This window comes from Cyclopterus lumpus, chromosome 3 (genome assembly GCF_009769545.1).
Source record: "Cyclopterus lumpus isolate fCycLum1 chromosome 3, fCycLum1.pri, whole genome shotgun sequence".
In the NCBI taxonomy this organism is placed as follows: domain Eukaryota; kingdom Metazoa; phylum Chordata; class Actinopteri; order Perciformes; family Cyclopteridae; genus Cyclopterus; species Cyclopterus lumpus.
This window is the reverse complement of record NC_046968.1, coordinates 1,720,656-1,746,893: the sequence shown is the minus strand read 5'-3', so window position 1 is coordinate 1,746,893 and position 26,238 is coordinate 1,720,656. Positions and strand designations below refer to the sequence as shown.

General features: G+C 43.6%; 1 protein-coding gene across 1 annotated transcript in view; it reads left to right on the top strand.

Moving 5' to 3' along the window:
* Positions 1 to 2,726: 2,726 nt before the first annotated feature.
* adamts17 (ADAM metallopeptidase with thrombospondin type 1 motif, 17) overlaps positions 2,727 to 26,238 on the top strand; it is an 81,462-nt gene continuing 57,950 nt past the window's right edge. The window contains exons 1-6 of the mRNA XM_034529257.1: positions 2,727 to 2,917; positions 3,242 to 3,591; positions 11,163 to 11,322; positions 14,617 to 14,789; positions 18,887 to 18,970; positions 20,257 to 20,414. Of these exons, the coding sequence (XP_034385148.1) occupies positions 2,860 to 2,917; positions 3,242 to 3,591; positions 11,163 to 11,322; positions 14,617 to 14,789; positions 18,887 to 18,970; positions 20,257 to 20,414 (983 nt within the window). The 5' untranslated portion in view covers positions 2,727 to 2,859. The remainder of the gene's footprint in view (positions 2,918 to 3,241; positions 3,592 to 11,162; positions 11,323 to 14,616; positions 14,790 to 18,886; positions 18,971 to 20,256; positions 20,415 to 26,238) is intronic.

Here is a 26,238-nt window from a genome sequence, read left to right as displayed (position 1 = left end):
TCATGTTCTCATGTGTGTCCTGGTGTTCTCATGTTCTCATGTTGTCATGTGTGTTCTCATGTTCTCATGTGTGTCATGTGTGTTCTCATGTTCTCATGTGTGTCCTGGTGTTCTCATGTTCTCATGTTGTCATGTGTGTCCTGGTGTTGTCATGTTGTCATGTGTGTTCTCATGTTCTCATGTGTGTCCTGGTGTTCTCATGTTCTCGTGTGTGTCCTGGTGTTCTCATGTTCTCATGTTGTCATGTGTGTCCTGGTGTTGTCATGTTGTCATGTGTGTCCAGGTGTTGTCATGTTGTCATGTGTGTTCTCATGTTCTCATGTGTGTCCTGGTGTTGTCATGTTGTCATGTGTGTCCAGGTGTTGTCATGTTGTCATGTGTGTTCTCATGTTCTCATGTGTGTCCTGGTGTTGTCATGTTGTCATGTGTGTCCTGGTGTTGTCATGTTGTCATGTGTGTCCTGGTGTTGTCATGTTCTCAGGTGTGTCCTGGTGTTCTCATGTTGTCATGTGTGTCCTGGTGTTCTCATGTTCTCATGTGTGTCCTGGTGTTGTCATGTTGTCATGTGTGTCCTGGTATTCTCATGTTCTCATGTGTGTCCTGGTGTTCTCATGTTGTCATGTGTGTCCTGGTGTTGTCATGTTGTCATGTGTGTCCTGGTATTCTCATGTTCTCATGTGTGTCCTGGTGTTGTCATGTTGTCATGTGTGTCCTGGTGTTGTCATGTTGTCATGTGTGTCCTGGTATTCTCATGTTCTCATGTGTGTCCTGGTATTCACATGTTCTCATATGTGTCCTGGTGTTCTCATGTGTGTCCTGGTGTTTTTATGTTCTCATGTGTTTCCTGGTGTTGTCATGTTGTCATGTGTGTCCTGGTGTTGTCATGTTGTCATGTGTGTCCTGGTGTTCTCATGTTCTCATGTGTGTCCTGGTGTTCTCATGTTCTCATGTGTGTCCTGGTGTTCTCATGTTCTCGTGTGTGTCCTGGTGTTGTCATGTTGTCATGTGTGTCCTGGTGTTGTCATGTTCTCATGTGTGTCATGGTATTCTCATGTTCTCATGTGTGTCCTGGTGTTCTCATGTTGTCATGTGTGTCCTGGTGTTCTCATGTTCTCATGTTGTCATGTTGTCATGTTGTCATGTGTGTCCTGGTGTTCTCATGTTCTCATGTGTGTCCTGGTGTTCTCATGTTCTCATGTGTGTCCTGGTGTTCTCATGTTCTCATGTGTGTCCTGGTGTTGTCATGTTGTCATGTGTGTCCTGGTATTCTCATGTTCTCATGTGTGTCCTGGTGTTGTCATGTTCTCATGTGTGTCCTGGTGTTGTCATGTTGTCATGTGTGTCCTGGTATTCTCATGTTCTCATGTGTGTCCTGGTGTTGTCATGTTGTCATGTGTGTCCTGGTGTTGTCATGTTGTCATGTGTGTCCTGGTATTCTCATGTTCTCATGTGTGTCCTGGTATTCACATGTTCTCATATGTGTCCTGGTGTTCTCATGTGTGTCCTGGTGTTTTTATGTTCTCATGTGTTTCCTGGTGTTGTCATGTTGTCATGTGTGTCCTGGTGTTGTCATGTTGTCATGTGTGTCCTGGTGTTCTCATGTTCTCATGTGTGTCCTGGTGTTCTCATGTTCTCATGTGTGTCCTGGTGTTCTCATGTTCTCGTGTGTGTCCTGGTGTTGTCATGTTGTCATGTGTGTCCTGGTGTTGTCATGTTCTCATGTGTGTCATGGTATTCTCATGTTCTCATGTGTGTCCTGGTGTTCTCATGTTGTCATGTGTGTCCTGGTGTTCTCATGTTCTCATGTTGTCATGTTGTCATGTTGTCATGTGTGTCCTGGTGTTCTCATGTTCTTGTGTGTGTCCTGGTGTTCTCATGTTCTCATGTTGTCATGTGTGTCCTGGTGTTCTCATGTTCTCATGTTGTCATGTTGTCATGTTGTCATGACCAATATAGAACAATACAGAGCAGTCCTCTCAGCCATCCTGTAGTGGCTGAGAGCGGAACAAGGAGGCAGTGGATCAAGATGTTGCGGCGGGTGACCCCAAACGATATATATATATATATATATATATATATATATATATATATATATATATATACAGATAGATATAGATATATAGATAGATAAATGGATAGATAGCTGGATAGATAGACATGTTATTCATCCCCAGGGAGAAATGTGGTTGTAGCACCAGCAAGCATGGTTAGTAAACATGACATATTAAGTATGACAAGTGTCATCAGTCACTGATAACATAGAAAAGTGTCCACAGACTATGGAATGTGTATGTTGGTTGACAAAACTGACTTGTGTGTGGGAAGTTTGTCAAGAACTAAAAGGGCAAGACTAGGGTGAGAGCAGATGCTATTCTTATTAGCAGTCGTAACTTTCTCATCACATGCATAATTTCTGTCATATTCATTGATTGTGTTGTAACTCTGTAATGCTGTTCATTCTGGTCACATGACATCTATTGCTTCTGTCCATCCGGGGAGAGGGATCCTCCTCTGTTGCAAGAGTGGAGTTGCACCCCATTTCTGTCAAACTGTATGGTGATATGACTTTACCAGGTCACACAGGAGTTGCAGCTACACACGCACACACTTCACATTCCTTCCTCCAGGACTTTGTTCATCTGTTCCGAGGGATCGGGGGCTCCATGAGCCGCTACTGCTGGAAACTAAAGCAGCTCCTCCGGAGTGGACGGAGATCCCGTGACTCTCTCTTTAAAGGGCTCTGGGTGGGAGGCGTGTCCTGCTCTCTAAAGTCAGTCCAATCTGAATGACGGAAAGTTGTCCAACATTAGAACAACTGCGCCGTCCGTCTCCTTCCTTTCTACCCTGCTCTCCGTTATCATGCTCGGCAGCCACGTTGCTCACGTGCTCCTCTCTCTACTTTGCATCAGACTGAGTGGTAAGTAGTGACTTCGTTCTGTGTGTGTGTGTGTGTGTGCGTCTAGGTGCGTGCGTGTGTGTAGGCTCCGCCTGTCGCGCCCAGACACAGGCCAGCGAACAGTTAGTTTCCTCAGCTACGCACTGAAGGGGTTGGGCTGCTGAAGGTCCGCTCCGGGTCCTCCGGTAAGCTGCTCAGGTCCCGGAGCCCCATCCAGTCTGTGCGACCCGGTGCACCTAGCTTACGGCAGACTGAAGTGTAGGCGCACAGAGTGAGGACAGGAGGCATTTTCTGACCATTGTGACTGCTGTTTGATGGAAAGTGCTCCCCCCCCCCCCCCCACAGCCCAGTCTGAGCTGGAGACGGATGAAGTGGTTCCCAGGCTGCTCTCGGGTCAGGAGGCGCACCTGTCCTCCGGCCGCCATGTCCGCGGGCAGCGCTCCCTAAACGCCGCGGGGGGACGACACTCCGACCCGGGCAGCATCCTTCTGTCACTGCCGGCGTTCGGAAGGAGCCTGTATTTAAATCTGACGTGGGACAGCACGTTTGTCTCGGGGGACTTCGTGGTCGAAGAGAGGCTCGGGGACCAGAGCGTAGCGGTGAGCCGCTTATCCAACAAGCAGCTGTGCTTCTACTCCGGCTCCGTCATCAACCACACGGGCTCCGTGGCGTCGCTGAGCACGTGCGGCGGCCTGGTAAGTCCATCTGATTGGACCTGTTGATATCTTTCATGTCGAGACCTTTCAATTGAGCCGAAAGGCCAGGTTGTCCTGGAAGATGCTTCATGTTAACAACACCATATTTCTAGCATAAACAAATGAAAAATCATGTATTTCATCCTATTGTAAGAGGAAACAAAGGGTCAATGCTAAAAGACTTTAAAAGTAATTCCCACTTATAGCTTTGTATTAAGCTCTCAACTGCATCTCACTGTCTCCTCAGTGATGATCCTGATGTGTGGTTGTAAACTGTTTTATTGACATGTTGACTTTATTGTGAGAATGTTAATGTATGGAATCAGACAACAATCTTAAAGCTTCTAATAGAAAATATAACGGGGACACTGTATTCTTAGAGGTCAAACTAGCCAAAAGCCAAAGATCCATCAACACTGTCAGTCCGTAGGTCTGCTGTTAAGTAGCAGAGCCAAACCGCTGACCTTCTCGTTAGGTAAAGAACATCTGAGTTTCCCCACTGTGAGCAATGAAGGTCCACACTATCTGTGGCGTTTGGATAATGCTCTTATGCAGAGTGTGTGTATAGATAGGATTCTCAGTCGGCCATCTTTGAAATCTGGGTTGAGTAAATACAAATATTCAATTCAATTAATTTTGTATAGCCCAAAAGCACAAATTTGCCTCAGAGGGCTTTACAATCTGTACACATACGACATCCCTGACCTTTGACCTCACATCAGATCAGGAAAAACTGATCCCTCTCCCCGGATGGACAGAAACAATAGATGTCATGTGTACAGATGAACAGCGTTACAGAGTTACAACACATTCAATGAATATGACAAATGATGAATAATGAGTAGTAGGCATGGACCACGATCCAGATTTCCACAAGCATGTGGTGGCTATTGGTGGTAGCTTGGCTATTTAAAAATTTCTCTGTGTGTCATGTGTGTCTGTTCCTTGAAATGTTAATAAGTCTATCAGATATCAGTGTTTCCCCTAGGTTTAGGGGGGGGGGGGGGGGGGACCGACACAAACAGGCAACAAACACAAACACTTAAAGGAAACATGGTGTTAATTTCTTTTAATGACAACCACAAAGTGTGCACGTTTTGTCACTGCAGAGTATTTTTCTTGGTTTTGAAAGAGCATTTCCAGAGCCTCTCGAAATGGGAAGTCAGTAACGTCTGACCCATTTATTGAGATCCACAGACAGGCTGCAAGATGGTCTCCTTGCAGCCTGTTGCGGATGTTTGTCTTGACCTGCAAATACGTGACCTATAGGTTTTAAAAGTGATAGCTGATATCTTAAAATAGTGATAGCTTAAAGCAGCAAATCCCGTTGTGAAAGTATGTGTTACCCTGTTCATGGTGGAGAAGTTTACACTGCTGACCGGCAGCCAGCAGGCTCATTGTTGGGTACACAACACCAAACTCCTCAGCACTTTGGCTCGTTTCAGCATTTGAACCCGGAGCAGAGATTTACTCCGAGTACTACTGGTCCCATCTTCACCACCTTGGGAGTGTTTTAAAAAACGCAGATATATCGGTTTGCTTTTCACGCGACATATTCAATGCTCTCTGCTGGTACCTTGAATTACTTCCGTTATCTAGTGCTATTTAGAAAATTACAGGGGATGGAGGGTGATTTCAGGGGGGCGGGCTGCCATCATTTGATACATATTCATGTGTAAAAAATTGCAGAACAATCTCAGCTCTCTATATAATGAAGCACCATTGTCTTTAGGCTAAGTGTAAAGAGTTCGTGGAATATATATATATATATGAATAAAATAGTAGATATATGACCAAATTTTGGAATATCGTTTTTTGAGTAAAAGTGTTGTCCGTCACTCTACTTTCACCAAATGTGAGAGAGACTGAGATAAAATGTGACTGAGGAATGACTTTATACTACAGATCAAGCTTCATGGGATGTATGCAAACGTGAGTAAACAAAATATATATTTTAGTCTGTTTTTAAGAACAGTTTTCCAAACAAGAACAGAATATGTCCTATATAAAAACAAACTATTTACTGACTGAAAACGGCAGTGTTTTACAAAAGCGGAAGGTGGGAGGTCCTTAGTGATTTACTGAGTGTTCATTGGTTAGTTTCACACAAAATATTGACGGACACACGATTCCACAAATTACGTTGAAGGGCGGAGCTTGACACAAACGTTGCACGTCCAAGCTCTTGGCTTGATGTGTGAATCACAAACGATCTCGTGAGACGTAGAACGTCTACAGATTACGGCAACATCAGAACCATATTTATGTGCCGTTTTACCGCAGATATATGGAGATATGAATAAAACCGTTGGGTTATGACGCCCCATGTTTTGAACTGGGACGTCCCTTCATTGGAGCTAACCAGGGTCCTGTACTACCAAGCAGTCTAATACACACAGGGTATCTTCTGGGTATCTGGTTTAATTAACCCTAACGACCGCCATGCCCCTAAGCATTCCTACAAAGCTGTTTATCAACTCGGTAAATCAACCACGGTTTCTCAATCTGGCTGTGAGACATTCATATAAAGGGGCGGGGTTTACAACATATTGATAATATAACCTGAGCAAAGTAACGCAAGGCAATACATCCAGTCTGTGACTCTAAGACACAACCCCAACATGTCACACTGCAACTCACGGCTCAGGAAACTGACACACAGAAGGGGATATATGATGAAAAAGTATAGTTTTCATTTTTTAAAGCGATCCCAAGTCTGTTTCTTAGCGCTTGGTCTACAGCTGAAAGAATGAGACTAACATATTGTTGCGTCTGCCATCTGCAACACATTAATTTAATAGGATACACACATGTATAGTCAAATCTATCATTATCATCATAATAAATATGTTCCTTTACAGATTCACACAGTTGCCGATATATATTACCAGCTGTCCTTTCTGCATGTGTCAGTTCAAAACTCTTACTTTTAATCTGGATTATGAATTAAACTTTTTCATTTTTGTTTAATATTATCTAATGATTGATGAACCAAGCTCTTATTGTTCAGTAGGTGGAGCTTTTATACGAGTTGATCGCTTATCTCCAACATCCCCTGCTCCGGAGCAGGTAAGGTGTTCCGCATCAGTTACCATGGTGATGTACCAGGTAAGAAGTGAACCTCTGTTGTAGGGCTGAAAACCAGAGTTAACCCTGAAGTTATCCAGCTAACCACCAATCCTGCTTCATAGCACAGGCCTCAGGTCAGCCACTTCCAGCACAAACTCACACACTGTTACGTTCCCTGACTGACAAACCAAAGTTACTCTTTTCTCATATTTGTATCATCAACATTTCCCTCAAAGCCTAACACAGATGTTAAGAGCCACCACAATACAAACGGAATAGCACATTCTTTGACAGTTGACAATATTGACTGCTAAATATCAACAAATGGCTAAACCCCAAAAGGTACACTCCAACACTTTGATGGTGTCCATCCACGCACGCTGAAGGTCTGTGCTGACCAGCTGTGCTCAGTCCTTCATTACATATTTTCCTTATCTCTGTCTTCATCACAAATTCCAGTAATGTGGAAAACATCTTGTCTCGTTCCTATCCCAAAGACAAACAGTGTGAGGAGTCATAGTCTTTCCAACCTGAGACCGATAGCCCTGACGTCTCACATAATGAAATGTTTTGAAAGGGTTGTCCTGGGTCACTTGAGTAGACAGGTCTCAGTCTTCCAGGATCCCTTGCAGTTTGCATATAGAAGTGTGTAGGGGTAGACAATGCACTACTTTTTATGCTCCACAGTATTTATAGCCATCTTGAAACCACTGCCAGCTCTGTTAGGATCATGTTTTTGACTTTTCTAGTGCTTTTAATACAATACAACCACACGTTTTAGCTAAAAAACGTATGACTTTTAAACTGCGTAATACAACGACTGCCTGGGTCTTGGATTACATATTGTCTAGACCGCAGTGTGTCAGGCTTGATAAAAAACTTTCTCACACTATTTTAACTAAAACTGGAGCACCACAGGGAACAGTTTTATCCCCCTTTTTATTCTCACTTTATACAGCTGACTACAGGCAGAGCCATGTGTCCTGTAGCATCCAAAAGTTCTCAGATGACACTGCTCTGGTTGGTCTACTTACCCGAGGCAATGACCTGGCCTATAAACGGGAGGTTGAATCCTTTGTCAGCTGGTGTAATGACAACACCAGTGCGCGGCATTACTGTGGATGATAAAAACAGGATCAATAAGATGATCAAAAAGGATGGCTCAGTGATTGGCCTTCCCCCGGACTCACTAGAGGTCACTATACAAAAGAGGACAAGGGCCAAGTTACAAACAATCATTTCTTTTGAAGGCCATACACTACACTGTGTTTTTAATGGACTCAGAAGTTCATTCAGTGAGCGACTCAGGATGCCTCAGTGTTCTACTGAACCACTCAAAAGGTCCTTTGTTCCGGCAGCAGTTCGATTTTTTTAGGTGTTTTTAGATTTAGACTTAGCATCTTTCTGATGGTCATGTTTTATGGGGTATCTTCTGGTTTTGTTTGTTTTGTAGTGTGTTACTTGTCTGTTGTGCTCTGTGGACTGTGTCTATTGTTGTCTGTATGAATGTTTGGTGGCAAATGTCCCACCCTCTGGGGTTCAATAAAGTGTTCTAATCTAATCTAATCTAAAAACGGCGAGAAATTGTCCCATTCACTTGACTGGGGTTTCGGAAAGAAAAATGCTAATCTTTGTGCCCACAGTGACTCGCCATACTTTAAGGTAGAACAATTATTTAAAGTTTAAAACTTTAACAAAACTAGCACAGTTTTCATGAGTTTACAATAAAATAAATAAAGCAGATAGTCCTGGCAACGGGGACGCTGTCGAAACTTAACGCCGCTCCGTCTAGGACTGTTTTTATTTGTTTTTTTTCTACCTTTTTTACAATTTAACATTCATTTTAATTATTTTTTTATTTTATTTAACAGTGTAGCCATTCTTCTGACTTAATTATTCTGCAAATCTTGGATTATTTTTTATTTTGTGATTGCCGTTGGCTCCTGCTCTCCACCACTGCGATCTGGTCAACTGGCGTTGGCTGGCTGGCCGACGGTCTCTTGCTGGCTGGCCGACGGTCTCTTGCTGGCTAGCCGACGGTCTCTTGCTGGCTAGCCTACCGTCTCTTGCTGGCTAGCCGACGGTCTCTTGCTGGCTAGCCGACGGTCTCTTGCTGGCTAGCCGACGGTCTCTTGCTGGCTAGCCTACCGTCTGTTGCTGGCTAGCCGACGGTTTCTAGCTGGCCGGCGGCTACCAACGAGCCAGCCGACTCCCTGCTCCTCGGGCTCAACGGCTTCTCTGCTCCTCCGTTCGTCTCGGCCATCGGGGCGCTCGGACTCCTTCGTCGGCCCCGTTGCATCCACAGAGCCTCCCGCGGAGGGTGTGTTTGCTCCTGGCCTGATCGCTCCACGCTTTCTATCCCCTCCCTCTGGTCGGCCAAGCGCATCGCTGCAGCTCGTCATCACTATTGTGTTCATTGCCTATATGGCATTGTCTCCTTTGCCTCATGTATTTTCTGAAATGTTTACTTGTATTGATGTTATGTTTTTACCTTGCTTCTATGTAGAGCACTTTGTAAACCCTGTTTTTAAAGGTGCTATATAAATAAATAAATGTATTATTATTATTATTATTATTATTATAATGGGTGTGTATGGCACGGAATGTTCAGATATAGAGTGAGAGAGCCAACTGCCAGAATGAGAGGGAGCAACAGAAAGTAGTCAAACAATAAAACGTCCTAAGTCTCACAATTTTCACTCTTTATACACCATTGATGATGTCGATGGAATCCACAATGTTTCCCACATTTGTCTGGAGAAGCCTTAACGAGGGAGGAAGTCCAACTCTCTGCTCCATTCGACTCCATTGTAAAACTGAGCCATTTTTTCTGGAATATGTAATCCTATCCCTTAATAATCACTTCCCTCTTCTGACGGGACAGTTTACTGGAATGTGGCCTCTGATGTGAGCCCTCTAGTGGTGGCCCTGTTAATGGTTCACACACTGCACTACTACGTTCACAACTGTAACTATATTTTTTAGTGATGTTTGAGGTGTACATTTGTGTGGGCATGACCAGCTTTGACTTCAGGTGTGGCTGTCATGGTGAGGCTGCATCCTGTGTTGTGTGCCTGATGTTCTTCTCGTCTAACTCAGTGGTTCTCAAATGGGGGTACGTGAAGGCACTTCAGGGGGTATGTGAGATTTGTAAAAATATATCCATTCATCCATCCAAAAAATCCTTTAAAAATGGTTATGTAGTAAATATTCAATAAAATAAAAGTGTAAGTTCATAAATTGAATCTTATATATCTGACACTGATGGCACAGCGCTGTCTATTACATCTTTTTTTAAACCAAAAATGCTTTGCGCTGGTTATGGGGTACTTGGCTATTTCACAGGGGGTACAGCACTGAAAAAAGGTTGAGGTCCACTGATCTAAGTGGGAGGGGCCTGGCTTGACAAGAGCCTATATAGGGGGATTAAGTTCTGTGTAAAGTGTAAAGGTATATATACGATTCATTATGAAACTAGGGCTAGACTACTAGTCTGCCTGGGGTGCTGGCCCTTGCCTGGCACATTTCCTCCATGACTGGTGGAAAGTGTCTGGTGGAAAGCTTTGAATGTGCTAAGCTAAAGTTTTTTAAATTACACATGCGCAACTAATTCAAGGACAATTGAAATGACATGTCTAGTCTAATGGTATATATCAATCTAGATTGTTTGGGTGTGAGTTGCAGAGTTGGAGAAACCAGTAATAAAGATGTCTCCCTTCTCCTCTTCCATATAATGATTATGCTCAAAGGGCCAAACAGAACACATTAAAAAAACTCAACAGCAACATCTCTTTCCACAAATCGTGACCTGGTTACTCAAGATAATCCACAGACCTTGTTGTAAGCTGTTTCATGTCGGTAGTATTTTCTTTCAACCATAGTTCCAACATGAAACTGCTTACAACGAGGTCTGTTGAGTTTTCTAAAGGTGATCATTTGGTATTTATCCAAGTGCTGTTTAGATCCATTATATTGGCGAGAAGGCAGATATCTCCATATCTCGATTCCCTCTAAAACAATCTAGATGGCACTAAAGGGAAGAGGAATATTTCCTATTTTCCCTTTTGTCCCTTTTAAAAAGAGCTGCATTTAACATTCTGAACATTATTATATGGAAACTTGACTTTACCTCAGGTAAACAGTGTTGGCACTGTAGTTTGCAAGGTTAGCGCTGTTGGCACTATTACCCCATGATGAGAGCCATTGATGGGCAATCAAAATGCTCCCAATCTCAAATCTTCCATCTTTTGCCAACAGGGCAGTGTCAAATTTGATACTTATTATATACTATAAGATCTTGGAATCACTATCATGTGTTCATTGGGGATCGTAAGAAAGAAAAAGTAATAAACATTATTTTGCAGTATCCTTTAACCATGTAACGGCTAATTAATCTCTCTATTCACCTAGTTATTCAAATTGTACTTTTCTTTACTGTAGACCAGTCTCCTCATGGGAATAATCACACTTTGATCTTGTACATGTCTCTGTTCTGTGCACAGACTGGGCTCATCCAGATCGGGGAGGACAGTCTATTCATTCAGCCAGTGGGTGAAAATGGCCCCTCCCAGTCGTTCTCAGGACTAAAACACCGCCTACTGCGACGCCGACGCTGTGCCAAGACTAGCTCTGTTCCAGATGCCGACTGCGGGGCTGTACAAAGTGAGTGACACGGCCGGTTAACCTAGAATATTGGAATATGGTCACATTGACTGAAAGGTTTGCTGATACTAGGGGTGATGAGGAGCATCTGAAACGTCCCAGTGGTAGAAAACTGTGGTCATGAATCAAAGGATCATTAGATCCTGTCTATATCTGACTGTCTGTCTGATATAGATGCTCCTCAAGATCCGTGAGAAGACCCAAACTAAGTTGCCACCTGATGTGCATTGTAGGTACCACATTTTGTGACTATCGTAGCAACAATGTCTTGACTAAGACCTTCCACACATAAGGGTGTGTGAAACAAACCATTGAGCCTCTGAGCATGAACGGAGCCGGTTACACTCTCTGCACTGCATTATTCTCCGGAACTCCAGAGGGCGTACAAACAAAATCTACTATGAAGAATCAAAAAGACAACAAGTGTAACCCAGAGATATGAACATAGACTGTAGGTGTAGATGGTATAAAGCCTTTGGACAAAATGCTCCCGGAGGTAGAGGTCTTTCAATGAGAAAATTGGGGATTTGATGTTAAAGTGCTTTGAGTGGTTGGACGACTAAAAAAGTGCAATACAAGTCCTTTAACCATTTACTTAGGTTGGTAGAATATTATCAAAAAATCGTATCCTACTGATCTCCTGTCCACTGTGTGCTAATGCTCATGTATGAAATGACTATAAGAGCTGCACTGCTAATGTGCTTTGCTTTGTCAGTTTCCAACTGATCAGCCAGCTAAAGCTCCCCTGTATCTCTGAACAGCTGCAATGCTCTACAAATAGTACTTTGGCAGGTCATTTGTTTTATAGATACAGGTGAAATGACAGTGGATAGGATTGGCATGATCCATCAGAATCTGGCGAATGTTCCTTCCACTCACCTCAAAAACTCTGATACATCTTCAGAATCCCCGTAGTGATGTGCTCACATCGGAGAAATGGGGCAGTTGAACATCACAGGGAAGCACTCCTAATAAATGATCTGTTTCAGAGCAGCTTTTACTGCTCTCTGATATGCTTTGATGTTCGTTCAGCTCCAGTGTGTTGTAAGAGAGGCTGTGTGGAATACAGATGTATTTGTTTAATGTGTGTACTTTCTGAACAGTTATTGTAGGAACCTACAAGCTTTGCTAAGATTATAGATTTTTGTAGTAAAGGGAATCACCGGTTTGGATTTTCTTTTTAAAGCAGAGCAAAGCCGGTCTCCACTGTTTCTGAACCATGGCAGCTTTTGTGGTGTGGAACCCGCCTGAACACAAGATCCAATCAAAAGCACTAATGACCGTCTCTCTCCTCAAAGGCATTTATGATGTTGCACTCAGTTATATATATATATATATATATATGGATGGATGGATGGATATATATATATATATATATATATATATATATATGAAAAGTAATGTGAATTTTCATGAGAAATGAAAGCTTGATAAAGAAGTCACTAACACTTTCTTACATCCACACACCTGGCCAATGTTTCAAAGTGTCTGTGAATGTTGAGTTGTTCTCTCCTGCTTTTCACCAGTCAGCCAACTCTATGATCTCATCATACTTTAATATTGGCCAAGCGTTTTCTCAAAAATTGTGAAAGGTTTGCATACCCATACTAAATCCAGATTATCTCCTCAACCACAAGGGCTATTTGAATAATTGCAAAGGTATAATACAGAATGTGTATATAGCAGTATATGTGTTGCTGGTTTATTTGTTGATGATAGAACACAGAAGAAGAAAAACAGCAGTAACATACAGTAAATAGCCTTCTTGTCCAGGACAGTTGGGCTGGGCCACGCAGGCTTTGAGGAGCAGTTTGAAGACAGAAGATTCTGAATTCAAAGACAAAGAGTAAGCAATTTTCCGGACAAAATTCACTTCATTCGCATCTATTCGCGTCTGTGCAATGACTTTGCATGGAATCTACTCGCGTGAAAAAGGCCTTACTAAAAATTCAAAAACCATAACAACCTTTATTATAACATTTCATGTTCAACATCAACTAAGCAAAACTGGAGAATCCAAGCTGAGGCCACTGGTGGGGAGGCAGACCACACTGAGGAGTGTCTATGGGTGCGACTCCTTACAACAACAAAGAACAACAATAGATGCAGTCTACATTTATCCCAGTGCTTTTACATGCTTAGGGACCTCATGCTTAGCCTCCAAACAATGGCACATTACTTCACGGAAAAAAAAGGGAACTAATACAAAAAGAATTAAAGCTGCAAACGGCAATGAATGGGTCCTCCTTTGTGCATTTTGGGGTTACTGGCGGGATGCCGGCCGATGTCTGACCGTTGGACAACTCATCCCTGAGTCAGACGTATTTTTTCTGCATGGAGTGCGTGACACTGGAAATTGTTTTGCGAAGATTTCAACACTTCCTGTTTCCACTATGTATCGCTAAGTAAAAGACACAAACATGCAATATTTAGCTCTCTATGAAGTGGAGACCACTATCTTGTAAATTATGTGTAAATGGGATGCTGTTTGTCACAAACCACAGATTTCCCTTTCAACAGTAGGTGGCGCTTTAACGAAGAGTTAAATTAGGCTTTGGATAATTTTTCATCAACAGCCTTTAGATTGTACTGCTTGTTCAGGGGATTTGACAAATTCCAGCAGAGGAGTTTGTTAGTATAGCGCTTAGAAATGGGCAAAAATGAATGGAATAAATCACACAAAAATCAAAATGAAGTCTACATGTGCTATCCAAATTCGTACATCTAGGTGAAACGTCAACACTTTGTATGGAGCGCTATAGAGCTAACTTGCCACTCTGAAGTGGTGAAATCATATCATACAACTACTTTTTTGACTATAAATGTGTGTGCCAAGTTTTTTATGTTTTGGGGCTTTGAACCCCTTCAAAAGCAGCTCTGTTTTTCCCGGCAAAGACTGCGTTGCCATGGCAGCAACGTCACTGACTTTTCGTTTCTGGATTCGCCTGAAGTCTGATTTCATCCAGACACCAGACATCAGACAGCCAGGAGCAAGCTGGCTAGTGAAGTTAGCTTGGCTTCCATCAGCCTCCAGAATGTATTCTGTCTTAAATATGTTTCTGTCATTCATGCCATTAGTGCTTCAGTAATAAACACAAAAGAATAAATAATTAAGACCAAGAACCTTAGAAGAATTCCTGGGAATTTCACCAGTAGAATGCTACTCTAATTCTGCCCAGCTCAGTACACTGCTCCATGAAAAATCTTAAAAAGTGAGTCCCTGTTTTACTTTAACCTCCACCAAAATGTTTATAACCTTGGACTTCTTGTATTTTTCTCTGCCTGTTTTTGTAGGGAAGAAAAAGGAGATGATGCCAAAAATGGGGAAGGAGGGTCGCGGGAAGAGAAGCATCATTCACCTGCACGAAGCATACTCTGTGGAGACGGTGGTGGTGGCAGACTCCGACATGGTGCAGTACCACGGTGCTGAGGCGGCACAGCGCTTCTTGCTGACAGTCATGAACATGGTAATACTATAAATTACATTACATTACATTACATGTCATTTAGCTGACGCTTTTTTCCAAAGCGACTTACAATAAGTGCATTAAACCATGAGTCCAAACTCAGAACAACAAGAATCAAGAAAGCACAATTTCTTCAATAAAGTTAAACTACAAAGTGCTATAAGTAAGAGACATGTAAGTGCTACTAAAGTGCTACTACGGCGCTACCTTCCCTATTCATTACATTACATTACATGTCATTTAGCTGACGCTTTTATCCAAAGCGACTTACAATAAGTGTATTAAATCATGAGTCCAAACTCAGAACAACAAGAATCAAGCAAGTACAATTTCTTCAATAACGTTAAACTACAGAATACTATCTGTAAGTGCCATTTAAGTGCTACTAAAGTGCTAAACAACAAAGTGCTATCGGTAAGGGACATTTAAGTGCTACTACGGCTCTACCCTCCCTATTCAAGGTATAGTCGAAAGAGGTGTGTTTTTAGTTTGCGACGGAAGATGTAGAGACTTTCTGCTGTCCTGATGTCAATGGGGAGCTCGTTCCACCAATGAGGAGCCAGCACAGCAAACAGTTGTGATTTTGTTGAGTGGTTAGCTCGAAGTGAAGGAGCTACAAGCCGATTGGCAGAAGCCGAGCGAAGCGAACGGGCTCGGGTGTACGGTTTGACCATGTCCTGGATGTAGACCGGACCCGATCTGTTCGCAGCACGGTACGCAAGTACCAATGTTTTGAAGCGGATGCGGGCGGCCACCGGTAACCAGTGAAGGTCGCGGAGGAGCGGAGTAGTGTGGATAAATTTCGGTAGGTTGAAGACCAGTCGAGCAGCTGCATTCTGGATGAGCTGTAGAGGCCGAATGGCATTAGCAGGTAGACCTGCCAGGAGGGAGTTGCAATAGTCCAACCGTGAGATGACCAGAGCCTGGATCAGAACCTGTGCTGCCTTCTGAGTGAGAAGGGGTCGTATTCTCCTGATGTTGTACAGCATGTACCTACAGGAGCGTGTTATTGCGGTAATGTTGGCAGTCAGGGAGAGTTGACTGTCGAGCGTCACTCCGAGGTTCCTGGCAGTCGGAGTCGGAACCAGCACTGAGTTGTTGAAGTTAATAGTCAGGTCGTGGGTGGGAGAGCATTTTCCTGGAAGGAGGAGAAGTTCAGTCTTGTCCGGGTTAATTTTCAGGTGGTGAGCGGACATCCACTGAGAGATGTCAGACAGACATCCACTGAGAGATGTCAGTCAGACATCCACTGAGAGATGTCGGTCAGACAGGCAGAGATTCGTGCTGCTACCTGTGTTTCGCATTGGGGAAACGAGAGGATCAGTTGGGTTTCGTCAGCATAGCTGTGGTAGGTGAAGCCATGCGAGCGAATGACAGAGCCAAGAGAGTTGGTGTACAGAGAGAAGAGAAGAGGACCAAGGACTGAACCCTGAGGGACCCCAGTAGTCAGAGGACAAGGCTCAGACACAGATCCTCTCCAGGTTACCCGTTAAGAGCGGTCGGTGAGGTAGGATGAGAAGAGTGAGAGCGCAGTGCCTGAGATACCAGGTCCTGGAGGGAGGACATGAGGATCTGGTGGTTCACTGTGTCAAAGGCAGCGGAAAGGTCTAGAAGGATGAGGACAGAGGAGAGAGAGGCTGCTCTAGCAGTGTGAAGCTGCTCAGAGACAGCAAGGAGGGCAGTCTCTGTTGAGTGGCCTTGAATCCAGACTGGTGGGGGTCTAGAAGGTTGTTACTGTGAAGAAAGGAGGAGACTTGGTTAAAGATAGCTCGCTCTAGAGTTTTGGAAAGGAAGGGGAGGAGAGAGACAGGTCTGTAGTTATTGACTTCAGATGGGTCGAGAGTGGGTTTCTTCAGGAGAGGGTTGACTCTTGCCTCCTTCAGAGAGTTAGGGAAACAGCCGGTTGAGAGGGAGGTGTTAATAAGATGGGTGAGAAAGGGAAGAAGGTCAGGAGCAATAGACTGGAGAATGTGAGAAGGGATGGGGTCAAGTGGGCAGGTGGTTGGGCGGGCAGAGGTTACCAAGGTAAGAACTTGATTAGGAGACAGGGGGATAAAAGAGGAAAACAAGGGGGAAGAAGGTGAAGTTACTGGAGGTGTAGTTATGGAAGATGGATTAGTAAATGAAGAGCGTATGTTGTCTATCTTTTTTGTAAAGTAGTCAACAAAGTGGCAAGGTATAGTCACCAAGATGTGTTTTTAGATTGTAGAGACTTCCTGCTGTCCTGATGTCAATGGGGAGCTTGTTCCACCAATGAGGAGCCAGAACAGCAAACAGTCGTGACTTTGTTGAGTGTTTAGCTCGAAGTGAAGGAGCTACAAGCCGATTGGCAGAAGCCGAGCGAAGTGAACGAGCTGGGGTGTGAAGTTAGACCATGTTCTGGGTGTGAGGTTAGACCATGTCCTGGGTGTGAGGTTAGACCATGTCCTGGTGTGAGGGTAGACCATGTCCTGGGTGTGAGGTTAGACCATGTCCTGGGTGTGAGGTTAGACCATGTCCTGGGTGTGAGGTTAGACCATGTCCTGGATGTAGACCGGACCCGATCTGTTCCCAGCACGGTACCCAAGTACCAATGTTTTGAAGCGGATGCTGCGGCCACCGGTAACCAGTGAAGGTCGCGGAGGAGCGGAGGATTGTGGGTAAATTTAGGAGGTTGAAGACCAACCGAGCAGCTGCATTCTGGATGAGCTGTAGAGGTCGAATGGCATTAGCAGGTAGACCTGAAGGAGGGAGTTACAGTAGTCTAGGTGTAAGATGACCAGAGCCTGGACCAGAACCTGTGCCGCCTTCTGAGTGAGAAGAGGTCGTATTCTTCTGATGTTGTTCAGCATGTACCTACAGGAGCGTGTTGTTGTGGTGATGTTGGCAGTCAGGGAGAGTTGACTGACAGGTGTCACACCGAGGTTCCTGGCAGTCGGAGTCGGAGCCAACACTGAGTTGTTGAAGTTAATAGTCAGGTCGTGGGTGGGAGAGCCTAAATAAATCCTGCCCGGCTCACTGCCTTCAGTCCCTAATACAGACACTGCCCGTCTCAGTGTCTCAATTGATATGCTGCTATAGGCTTATAGGCTGCTGTGGGATGTTTTAGGATACACTGAGCACCTATCTCATTATATATTTTTTTTCATAAGTAGAGAGAGAAGAGGAGATAGGTGCTCAGTGTATCCTAAAACATCCCCCAGCAGCCTATAAGCCTATAGCAGCATATCTAGGGGCTGGAACAGGGCAAACCTGATTCAGCCCTAACTATAAGCACTATTAAAGAGGAAAGTCTTAAGTCTATTCTTAAATGAGGTGACTGTGTCTGCCTCCAGGACTGAAAGTGGAAGCTGGTTCCATAAAAGAGGAGCTTGATAACTGAAGGCTCTGGCTCCCATCCTACTTTTTAGGACTCTAGGAACCACAAGTAGCCCCGCATTTAGTGAGCGCAGCTCTCTAGTGGGGCAATATGGTACTACAAGCTCCTTAAGATATGATGGCGCATCACCAATCAAGGCTTTGTAGGTGAGGAGAAGAATTTTAAATGTGATTCTTGATTTTACAGGGAGCCAGTGCAGAGCAGCTAATACAGGAGTAATGTGATCTCTTTTCTTAGTTTTTGTGAGTACACGAGCTGCAGCATTCTGGATCAACTGGAGGAACTTAAGAGACTTATTAGAGCAGCCTGATAATAAGGAGTTGCAGTAATCTAGTCTGGAAGTAACAAACGCGTGAACCAGTTTTTCTGCATCTTGTTGAGATAAGATGTGCCTGATTTTTGAAATGTTACGTAGATGATACAATGCAGTCCTTGAGATTTGCTTAACGTGGGAGTTAAAGGACAAGTCCTTATCCAAGATAACTAGAGATTCTTTACAGTGGTGTTGGATGCCAGGGCAATGCCATCTACAGAAACCACATCACCAGATAATTGATCTCTGAGGTGTTCAGGGCCAGTAAAATAACTTCAGTTTTGTCTGAGTTTAACATCAGGAAGTTGCAGGTCATCCATGTCTTTATGCCTTTAAGACATGCTTGAAGTTATTTATGTGTGTGTGTGTTACACCTTTGCTTCCCTGTTGGTGAAATCTGCAGTAGTGTTGCTCCTTCTCTTGCAGGTCTACAACATGTTTCACCACCAGAGTCTGGGAGTCAGGATAAACATTCGTGTCACCAAGCTGGTCTTGCTTCACAGCCGCCCAGTAAGACTTTTAAACCTTTTTCAACTCTCTGTAGACCCTAAAAACATAACTGTAGTAAACATACCTTTGTATTAATACAGACGTGGGGGCTCGGCGAATTTCGATCCTTCGCCATGAACAAATTAACTGTGTAATTTCACATGTTTGAGACTCCAAGCCTGAAGACATCTACAGGACAATTATTAATGATAGTCATAGCGCCATCTACTGGTAAAAGGAAGTTACTGACGTTATACTTTGGCTTGCTACTCTTTGTAGGGTTATCAACTTTAAATTAGTTCCACACAAATATAAGATGAGCATAATGCCAGCCCATAAAGCTTTTGACATTTTGTGGGGATGAAAGTATCTATTCCTGCGCAGGAAGGAACAAGTCTGCAGGACGATGAACGTTCAGAAGAGTACAAATGCACATTAGTTGTGAGCTCTGTTATATACTCTTCATCCAAGGGGTCGAGTAACACACAAACATGCACAGTTAGAGAGTTTGTAAGGGCGGAGGGAGAGGTGACTTCATTGTATTACGGCAATTAGGGAGGGTTAGAGTTTTCAGGTCTTCAACTACCGAGTCATGAGTTGAAGATTATAGCAGACAGAAAAGAGAGAGGTATAACTTATAGGCAAGGAAGCAGGTGGGAGGCGGGGTTTAAGACAAGAATGTGATAATAGGGAGATGCCCATAAATCCTGCGATTTCCCGGGAAGTTTAATGTGTATGCTGAGAAGTTTCACATAATAGGGGCCTCCAAAGGTTCTTGCCAGCCCAAGCACAAGATGATTATATTGCATATAATACGATATGATATTCAAACCAAGTGCAGTATTTTTTCCACGACACTCCTGTTTTCTGTCACGCCAAACACAGGCTGCTCTTTTCTTCCTCGTTGGCAGCGCCTTTTTACTGTTTACTTTGCTTATTACAATCAAAACAAAGTGAACACATTGCACTACAGTGGCATTATGTCACAGTTGTAGTTACAAATTCACCAATGCTACTCTTGACACTGGTTTTGTTGAGAGCAAAGTTAACAAAGTCGGCTGCCCAGCAGTTATCTATGAAAGACAAAGGGACAGTCCCTGCAGTACTTTAATCTAATAATAAAGCTACTGTCTAAATGCAATTGTTTTTTTTCTTAAAGAAATGTTTGTTTAATATAGTGCACATATCAAATTGTGTCATTTTGTCTGTGCATTCTCTTGCCAAGTCGTATGTGTGTGTGTTCAAACTGTGCGTTGTTAACAGGAGACACAGCGACAAAGTGAATCTGCTCTGTATCCTTTCTTCAGGAAAAGCTAAAGGTGGGCCATCATGGAGAAAGGTCTCTGGAGAGCTTCTGTCATTGGCAGTATCAAGAGTTTGTGAGGCTGCGCTACTTTGGCACCAACCGCGTCCCTGGTGGACGAGAAGACATCCCACCAGTGGACACTGCTGTGCTGGTCACCAGGTATGTGGCCAGCTCTTCCTCAACCGAATGACTGCTAATGAATTATAATAATGAATTAAATGTCAGCCTATTTGCTTGGGCAGTTGATTTTGTCTTCACTCTAAAAACAATAGGAGCAACTAACACACTATTTTGAACACTACGTGCCGAATCTAATCCTGAACTATAGATTGATTTGTTTATTAGCTGTTGCTCTGCTACTTCACTTGCGTGACAAGCTTACAAAAGCTTGACAGTAAGGCCGTTTTAAAGTGGGTAAACCTGCAGAGCCTTACTTTTATCCTTTCTATCTATGGTGGCTGATCCAAAATGCAAAGTAAGTCTCGTGAGATATTAAGGAGTCTGTTAGTAAAAACGTCTTCGGGAGCGTTTCATAACTCCGGCTTAGTGAGGACGCTCAGTGTAAACGTAGCAAAGGATATTACGTAGCAGTGTGGCCTATTTATTTCAGAGTTATTTTATTTATTATCCACAAATATGGGGAGGGCTCAAGACCTGCATAGTTGTGTGGTTAAGTGACCTCAATGTAGGCTTACACAAGTTCTCCTCTTCATAAGAGTTTGATATTATTATAACAGATAATATAGCAATACAATTGTGTTTATTCTTGTTCTATAATTTCATAAACAACAAACTATAATTTTTGTATACACAATATGACTATATATACAATGTTATAAGCTGTGATATCAAATAGCTTTTGCGGCTCTTTGGATAGGAAAGGTTGCCGACCCCTGACCTAGTACAACAAATAAATGTTGTTTCTGTGCCAGTATTACAGAATACACTGGATTCAGAAAGATCATTTCTATGTTTTTTAGAAAGTGGTTTGAAGGGTGGTCAAATGTATCATTTTAAATAGACTGCAGTGACTTTAACAAATAATGTGTAACAATAAGTCCAAATGACTCGACTACTCTTATATGATCCACATTTTTCAGCAAACGTCACTTGTAAAAAATAAATAAAAATGGAGCACAAGATGGAAAAAATATTATTAATTCAATTAAGTGATTAACTTAAGTAATTACCTGAAGTAAGTTACATGTCTTGAACTTGAGAGACAATGCTGATTGAATTCAAGGTCAGGTTGGGATCAAACATACTACTGAACCTCCACCTATTGAAGAAAGATACAGATGCAGTACTAAGCCAAATTCTCAAAATATCATAATATCATAATTTAAAAAACAGGATGAACTGCCATTTGATAATGTTCATAACAAAAGATAACATGAAAAATAGGTAAAACTGATGCTGATAGAATAAACTGCTCCTGTGATGCACAATGTCATCTGTGACTCATTTGACCTTCCCATGATAACACCAGCAGTTTCAAGACCAAACTGTAATAATACAAAATGCCGGCGTGTGCACAACGCGAGGAAAGTGAAACTGAAAGTCTCTTCAGACTTTGAAAGTTAGTATTTATATGCCTATTAGTTTCAAGTCTGTTCACACAGTACAGTCTTGCATTAAATGTCTCTACCCAGCATCTTCCTCACCAATGTGCGGCCCCTGGCGAACTAAATGGATGAACAGCGGCTGCGGATCATCACTCAGAGGAGGATTATGGACTGCAACATCATGATATTTACGGAAACATGGCTCAACAGCGGTGTTCCCAATAGCGCCATTGAGCTAACGGAACGCCACGTGCTCAGGGCAGATAGGACAGCAGACGACTCCGGTAAGACCAGAGGCGGGGGACTGTGCACTTATATAAACAAAGCTTGGTGCATGGACACCGCTCTAATCGAGAGCCACTGCTCTGCTGACCTTGCATACCTCATGGTTAGGTGTAGACCTTTCTATCTGCCCAGAGATATGGGGTCAGATCAGACTGAATAATTGCAAATGCACACAGAGAGACTCACAAATGAGGGATCACAAATGCACGCAGAACGATTCACAAATACATTACAATCAAATAAATTTACGATTTATATAAATGTAGAAGAAAAATCACAAATAAATTCCTACATTTCTATGTGGATTCTTCTTTGTTTGTGGATTTGTATGTATTTATTTGTGGATCGCACTGCATTTGTTTGTGGATTGCTCCACATGTGTGTGTGGGCTTTTTGAGACTCCCCTGTCGGCTGGATTCACAAATGCGTTTTTTTTCAACAGACCTATCTGTAGCCAATCAGATGTCGCCCTCATTTTCAATTGTTGTCCGCATTTGTGAATCTTTGTGTTTCCATTTGTGAGTCTCTCTGTGTGCATTTGCAATTATTGAGACTGATCTGACCCCATACAGAGAGTTTACATTAGCTATTGTGACTGCAGCATATATCCCCCTCGATGCTAATGCTAAGCTTGCTATGAAAGAACTGCATGCTGCCATTAGAAAACAACAGACCAAACACCCAGATGCAGCCTTTATTGTTGCGGGTGACATTCCAACCTGAAGTCTGTTCTCCCCAAATCCCACCAACATGTCTCCTGCTCCACCAGAGGAGACAAGACCCTGGACCATGGTTACACGAACATGGCTGGGGCATACAAAGCCATCCCCCTCCCCCACCTGGGACAGTCGGATCATCTCACACTGTTCTTACTCTCCAAATGCGCACCACTCATTAAATGTGAGAAACCATCAGTGAGAGCAGTCAAAGTGTGGCAAGAGGAAGCAGACTCTACTCTACTGGAGTATGTTTGGACTCCCACACGGACATTGACTCTTTTGCCTCCTCTGTTCTTGACTACATCAGCACCAACATTGATAGCGTCACCTCCGTCACACACATCAAGACGTTCCCAAATCAGAAGGCATGGATGAGCAGTGAGGTCCGCCTACTACTGAAGGCCTGCAACACCGCCTTCAGATCAGGTGATCTGCAAGCCTACAGCTCATCCAGAGCCAATCTGAAGAGGGGCATCAAGAGGGCCAAGCACAGCCACCAGCTTAGGGTTGAGGAGTACTTCCACAACATCTCCGACCCTCGACGCATGTGGCAAGGTATCCAGGCCATTACGGACTACAAACCCTACACCACCCACCCAACCGTCGACGCCTCCCTTTTTTGATGAGCTGAACAACTTCTATGCTCACTTCGACAGGGATAAACAGGAGGAGGCCATCATAACGATGCCCCCTGCAGACCACCAGCCCCTCACCCTCTCCCCCACGGATGTGTGGATTGCGCTGCGCAGGATCAACGCACGTAAGGCTGCGGGCCCTGATGGCATCCCCGGACGTGTGCTCAAGGCCTGTGCTGGGCAGCTGACTGGGGTCCTGACTGACATCTTCAATCTGTCACTGGCCCAAGCAGTTGTGCCAACGTGCTTTAAAACCACCTCAATCGGGGTTGCGGACAAGATGGCGGAGTGAGCAGTCACGTACTTTTGAGCTCTTTCAACTCGGCGACGATAAACCCTCAAAAATCATAATTTAAATAAATAAATCCAATATAATATAGAAGGGAATACATAAAGAGGTCGGATATACAAATAAAACCAAGTCAGAGGTGATAGAAAAGGAAGAAAATGGAATCAAATGCTGACAAGGAAGTGCGGGGCGAGAGGAACGTGGCAGGAGCAGAGCCAGCTAGCTTAAATCAGCTGATTGACTTGCTAACACCCATAGACAAACAACTGGACGAGGTGAGAAAGGAGTTTAAAGAAGTCAAACAAGGGATAAGTGATGTGAGAAGAGAGTTCAAGGAAGAGTTCGACAGGATCCGGAGAGAAACTGAAAGTAAATTCGAAGGGATTAATGCAGACATTAAAACACAGCATGACAACATGGAGGAAGCTCAAGCACGCATAGCTGAACTGGAGGAATGGCAGACAGGAGCAAAGAGTGAGATGCTAACTATGACGGCCCTGACCCAAAGGATGAAGGAGAACATGACGGACCTCGAGGGGAGGTCCAGGAGGAATAATATACGCATTTTTGGCGTACCGGAGGGCACGGAGGAGAATTCGACAGGCAAGTACCTGGAGCGCTTCCTAACCACCGAACTCGAATTGCCTAGAGACATCCCACTCCAGATACAGAGAGCACACAGGGCCCTGGCGCAGAAGCCACCTCCGAACGCACCCCCCAGATCAATTGTAGTTAACTTCCTACAATTCAAGACCAGGGAAATGGTGCTTAGCCATGCATGGAAGAGGAAGATTCATGTGGGAGAGAAGAGGATTTTTTTCGACCATGATTATGCAACTGAAGTGGTTCAGAAGAGAAAGACATACGGGGCCATAAAGAAAATACTGAAGGAAGAAAAGATACGCTTCCAGACCCCGCTGACGAAGATGCGAATTCACTGGCCAAGCGGAGCCAAGACCTACGACAGCGCAGAGGACGTGGCGAGAGACATGGAGGAGAGAGGATACGAGGTGGGTCTCACGGGATAAAGCGCCGCGACCGCAGAGAGGGAAAAGATACAAGACCGGGCAGAATGGCAACAGGTGACCCGAAGCAAGACGGGGAGGACGGCGGCGGCTGCTGCCAGGGAGAAGCTGAAGGGCTTTCAAAGAGGGAAATGAGTCTGACGCGCTGTCCTGAAGGGATGTTTTAAGGGACACGGAACCCAGCTGGATGGACTATGAGGCATGTCAACGGACCTCTGCTAAATACAAGGTAACTGAAGCCGAGTGAGAGAGACTGAAACGACAGAGTTGGACATATCTAGACTGAGAGGAACCCTACAGAATGGGTTTGATTTCAGTTCTAGCGAGGGGCCCTTTCTGAGAGGAAGGATTCCCCCTCAACCTACCAACGGGACTTGGGGAGACGACTTCCCCCCTTTTGGAAGAAGGTTGTATTTTGTTTTATTGCTTATTATAATTTCATGTTATGTTTTATTGCACGTTATGCAATGGTAAATGTTCCTTGTGTATTCAACCTACTGTTATTCAGGTCGCTTAATAGGGTTATTTACTTAGGACTAGATGGGTACGACTGTTAGACTGGTGTCACTTAACGTTAATGGACTGAATACCCCCAAGAAGAGAGACAAAGTTATGACGAAATTAAAGAAGGACGGAGCCCAAATTATATATCTGCAGGAGACTCACCTTAACAAAGTAGAACATGACAAGTTATTATAGAAATCTGTACAGTAGAAATCTGTACAGTAGTTCTTTTAAGGGAGGTCCCAGAAGGGGTGTGACGATTATGATATCAAATCAGATGCAATTCGAATACGAAAAAGAGATAAGGGATAGGGAGGGAAGATATATTATTGTGAAAGGGAAGCTCGACAATGTGAAGGTTACTCTGGTGAATGTGTATGCGCCCCCAGACTGTGATAAACATTTTTTTAGATTGCTATTCGATGTTATCGCAGCGGAAACAGAAGGGATCCTAATTTGTGGGGGGGATTTGAATGTAGTTTTAAATTATAACATGGACACTACGAGCCTCAAAAAATCCAAAATCCAAATATCAAAATACGTAAATACATTATTGGAGGAGATGGGACTGGTCGATATATGGAGGTACCTTCACCCGCTAGAGAAGGATTTTACACACTATTCAGCGGTGCATAAAGTACATTCTAGAATAGATTACTTGTTTGTGGATCCAGGAAATGTTCACAAGGTGAAAGATTGCCACATAGGGGGTGCAGATGTGTCCGATCATAACTCTTTGTGCCTTGACATAGGCATCAGTAACCGAAGAAGAATAACTAATTGGAGATTGAATGTGGGTCTACTGAATAATGAACAAAGGAAGGACAAATTCAAATCGTAAAATACAGAACTACGTTACGGAAAATGTTATGAGAGGCAGATTAATCTCGGAATCAACCTACGCAAAAAAATGAAATTAGAAATGTATACGAAAAATACAGAAAAACTGAGAGAATTGGAA